The 3,900-nt window shown below is 59.7% G+C and overlaps 1 protein-coding gene across 1 annotated transcript; it reads left to right on the top strand.

The window, feature by feature from the left end:
- The first annotated feature begins 1,416 nt into the window (after nucleotides 1–1,416).
- SSTR4 (somatostatin receptor 4) lies at nucleotides 1,417–3,398 on the top strand. The gene has a single exon (XM_005568191.5). It carries the CDS (start codon nucleotides 1,517–1,519, stop codon nucleotides 2,681–2,683), a length of 1,167 nt encoding a protein of 388 aa, XP_005568248.3. The 5' UTR covers nucleotides 1,417–1,516; the 3' UTR covers nucleotides 2,684–3,398.
- Nucleotides 3,399–3,900: the final 502 nt, after the last annotated feature.

The following is a 3,900-nucleotide window of genomic DNA, read 5'->3' as shown; positions in this document are numbered from 1 at the left end:
AACGGGGACAGTGGTTGAGGTCAACCATGGAGCTGCACTGTCGCTGATCAGCCCATGCTCCCATCCCACGCCTGGACAAACAGCAATCGGCAGCTCCCCCACCCCCGCAGCCTTGGAAAGGCCTCCTCCAGTTGCATCCCGACTCCCTCCTCTCCATCACTGTCCCAGCTACCCAGCGGAAAGCTGAGGCCCCATCCCCCAGGTAGCCAATTCTAGACCCACCAAAAGCCCTTCTGGGCTGTGCTGGGGACTAAAGGGGGCCACCATCCCACAGAGATGGGGCCAAAGACAGCCAGCCTCCTAAAAGTCAGCGCTACTTTAAGAATAACTTTCCCAGGCCGATCCCCAGTTCAGGAACGTTGCTGCGCCCTGTGCCAGCTAGAGGGACTAGGGCTGGAGCTGGCGGCTGCTCCTGGGTGTCCAGCCCAGGGGTGAGTGAACTCACTGTCTCTAGAGTTTAGCTGGAGAAGGGGAATTCCAGGCCGGAACCACTTTCTTTCCCGACCTCTCAACCGCAGTCCTCCCCAGGCACATTTCAGAGGCCAGGGATGGAGACGCAGTCACAGGGTGAAGTTTCCAAGATGTCCGGCTCCCGTAGCTTCTGCCAGTTCCTGAGGGAGCTAGCACAGGTTTGGCCTTCTTTGGTGGCATCTCTGCCTCCACCTGTCCGTCTCCATTCCTTGTGCCCACCCCACCTCAACTGCTCGGAGACAGAAGTTAAAAGGTCCGGCATCTGCAGTTGTCCGGGGTGAGTTGGGGAGCAGGGAAAGGAATGGTGAGCGGTGGGGCAAACATCCTGACAGACCTGAAATTCACCAAGAGGCCAGTGGAAGCCTCAGGTTCCGCCTCTGTCAAATGGACCCAGCCATGGGCCAGGATGGGTCGTCGCGAGGATTAAAGGGCAGGGTGAGGGGATGTCAAGTGCAAGGCAAGTGGCTCCGAGGTTCCAGGTGGTCCCTGACCAATTCCGGGCACATCTTTACCCAAAGGGAGGACTCCAGGACCCCCAGTCCCGCCGCTGCAGACCCCCTGTACCAAAGCAGGGAATTGAACCTCAAAGGGCTGCTGGGGAAGACGGAATCTGAATAGAGGTGTGAAGGAAAGAGGCCAGGCGGGGGACCCCGAGAGGGCCGTACGGGGCGGGGATTACTGTTGGCCCTGGAGCCGGACTGGATACCCGGGAACCTGGGGCAGAGTAGGCAGCAGGGAAGGGGCTGCGAAGGTGGGAAAACGGAGCCTGGCCGGAGAGGACTCCAGGGCTGTGTGAGGCCAGGCGCCCAGGAGCTGGGGTGCCTAGGGGCGCTGGCCACAGCGGTGCGAGCCAGGCGGGCCCCCGCAGCGGCAGGGCGCGGGGTGCGGGGATTGGCCGGCGCTCCGCGGTGCCTGCAGCTCTTCAGCGGAGCCGGGAAGAGCCGCGAGTCTGCGCGCCAGCCCCCGCCCCGGGTCCGGCGCCCGCGCTCTCTCTCGCAGCGCCAGCTCCGCCGCGCCCGGCCGCCCGGCGCCGGCACCCCTGGGCATGAACGCCCCCTCGACGCTGCCCCCCGGGGGCGAAGAAGGGCTGGAGACGGCCTGGCCACCCGCAGCCAATGCCAGCAGCGCTCCTGCGGAGGAGGAGGAGGCGGTGGCGGGGTGCGGGGATGCGGGGGCGGCGGGCATGGTCGCCATCCAGTGTATTTACGCTCTGGTGTGCCTGGTGGGGCTGGTGGGCAACGCCCTGGTCATCTTCGTGATCCTTCGCTACGCCAAGATGAAGACGGCTACCAACATCTACCTGCTCAACCTGGCCGTCGCCGACGAGCTCTTCATGCTGAGCGTGCCCTTCGTGGCCTCGTCGGCCGCCCTGCGCCACTGGCCTTTCGGCTCAGTGCTGTGCCGCACGGTGCTGAGCGTCGACGGCCTCAACATGTTCACCAGCGTCTTCTGTCTCACCGTGCTCAGCGTGGACCGCTACGTGGCGGTGGTGCACCCTCTGCGCGCCGCTACCTACCGGCGGCCCAGCGTGGCCAAGCTCATCAACTTGGGCGTGTGGCTAGCGTCCCTGCTGGTCACTCTCCCCATCGCCATTTTCGCAGACACCAGACCGGCTCGCGGCGGCCAGGCCGTGGCCTGCAACCTGCACTGGCCACACCCGGCCTGGTCGGCAGTCTTCGTGGTCTACACTTTCCTGCTGGGCTTCCTGCTGCCGGTGCTGGCCATCGGCCTGTGCTATCTGCTCATCGTGGGCAAGATGCGGGCCGTGGCCCTGCGCGCTGGCTGGCAGCAGCGCAGGCGCTCGGAGAAGAAAATCACCAGGCTGGTGCTGATGGTCGTGGCCGTCTTTGTGCTCTGCTGGATGCCTTTCTACGTAGTGCAGCTGCTGAACCTCTTTGTGACCAGCCTTGATGCCACCATCAACCACGTGTCCCTCATCCTCAGCTATGCCAACAGCTGCGCCAACCCCGTACTCTATGGTTTCCTCTCCGACAACTTCCGCCGATCCTTCCAGCGGGTTCTCTGCCTGCGCTGCTGCCTCCTGGAAGGTACTGGCGGTGCTGAGGAGGAGCCCCTGGACTACTATGCCACTGCTCTCAAGAGCAGAGGTGGGGCAGGGTGGATGTGCCCCCCGCTCCCCTGCCAGCAGGAACCCCTGCAACCAGAGCCCAGCCGCAAGCGCATCCCCCTCACCAGGACCACCACCTTCTGAAGAGCCCTTCCCCTACCCGCCCTGTGTGGCCACCTCCCAAGATGTCGGCACCATTCCTACAGCCCAAAGACTGCATCTCCTGGATGCTCACCTAAGCTCCACCATCTTTTCCTTCCAGCAGCCCATGTACCTGCCAGAGAGTGTCAGAACTCTTCTGCTGCTCTCCTCTCCCCTGCACTCTGGCTTTCGGAAGGATGCTTCCATATGGGTAGGACTCCTCTGGGAACTGGGCTAGGATATTAATCATTCCTGCATCTCTGGCTGTTCTTCAAGGACTGGGAAGCAGGAGGTGGTGAGAAATGAATGGCCCCTGTGTGTGACTCGTTACAACCACTGCTTGGGAGAGGACTCAAGAGGGTGGAGGGAGGTAGCACCCTTCCTCTCTGCAGACACTCTGCCTTGTGGTGGGAGCACAGCTTGTACAGGAGAGAGGAGGAAGGAAGATGCCCCCAAGCACCTGCCCTCTATATCTCTTCCTGGGCTCTTGTTAAGTGAGACTTATGTTAACAGCCAGGGGCACTTGCTTCCCTCCCCCCTCACCCCTCACTTGGGAACACCTGCTTGCTGTCACAGCTGTCTCCCTGGGTTGCTCCGAGCGGGGTGCAGTCTTCCTATGAGTAGAAAAGGTTTGGAGAGGCATGACATGGGGTTTATTGCAAGACAAAACCAGGTCAGTAATAACAAAGCAGAGATAATAAAAACCTCATCTAGCTCCTATGATGTAATTTTTTTGTCCCTGATCCTTTGATGTGGGAACATAAGAACTCATTAAGGCAGCAATTTATACTGTGGTGGTGAGTGGGAGAGAAGCCACGGGCGGGAAAAGCCGACCAGAGAGCAGTGAGGGATGGGAACTAGCCCAGGTTTTGGATAGAGGAGGCAGCTTCATGACCCCCTATTTTAGAATATCATCGTTCAGTAAAACATCAGCCACATTAGACATTAACATGTAAGCTGAACACAATAAAAGGCTGTATCTTTGTTGCATGATGTGTTAACCAAAGGATAAATTATCTTTCCCACACGGAAAGAGCTCAAGAGGAGCTTTAATTCTGCTTTCTGATAAAAGCAGGGGAGGGGACAAAGGAGAACTTGGAACACTTATGTTAGCATCTGGTGTGACAACATAAGAACATGTATGAAGTTTGGGGGGGCCCACCTGGCTTAGCACTCAGAGACTACCTCTGAGTTTAGCCAGCCTGATTCTGGACAATCAT

This window comes from Macaca fascicularis, chromosome 10 (assembly GCF_037993035.2).
Source record: "Macaca fascicularis isolate 582-1 chromosome 10, T2T-MFA8v1.1".
Taxonomy (NCBI): Eukaryota; Metazoa; Chordata; class Mammalia; order Primates; family Cercopithecidae; genus Macaca; species Macaca fascicularis.
Note: the sequence above shows the minus strand (reverse complement) of the source record. Positions and strands in the feature narration are given on the sequence as shown.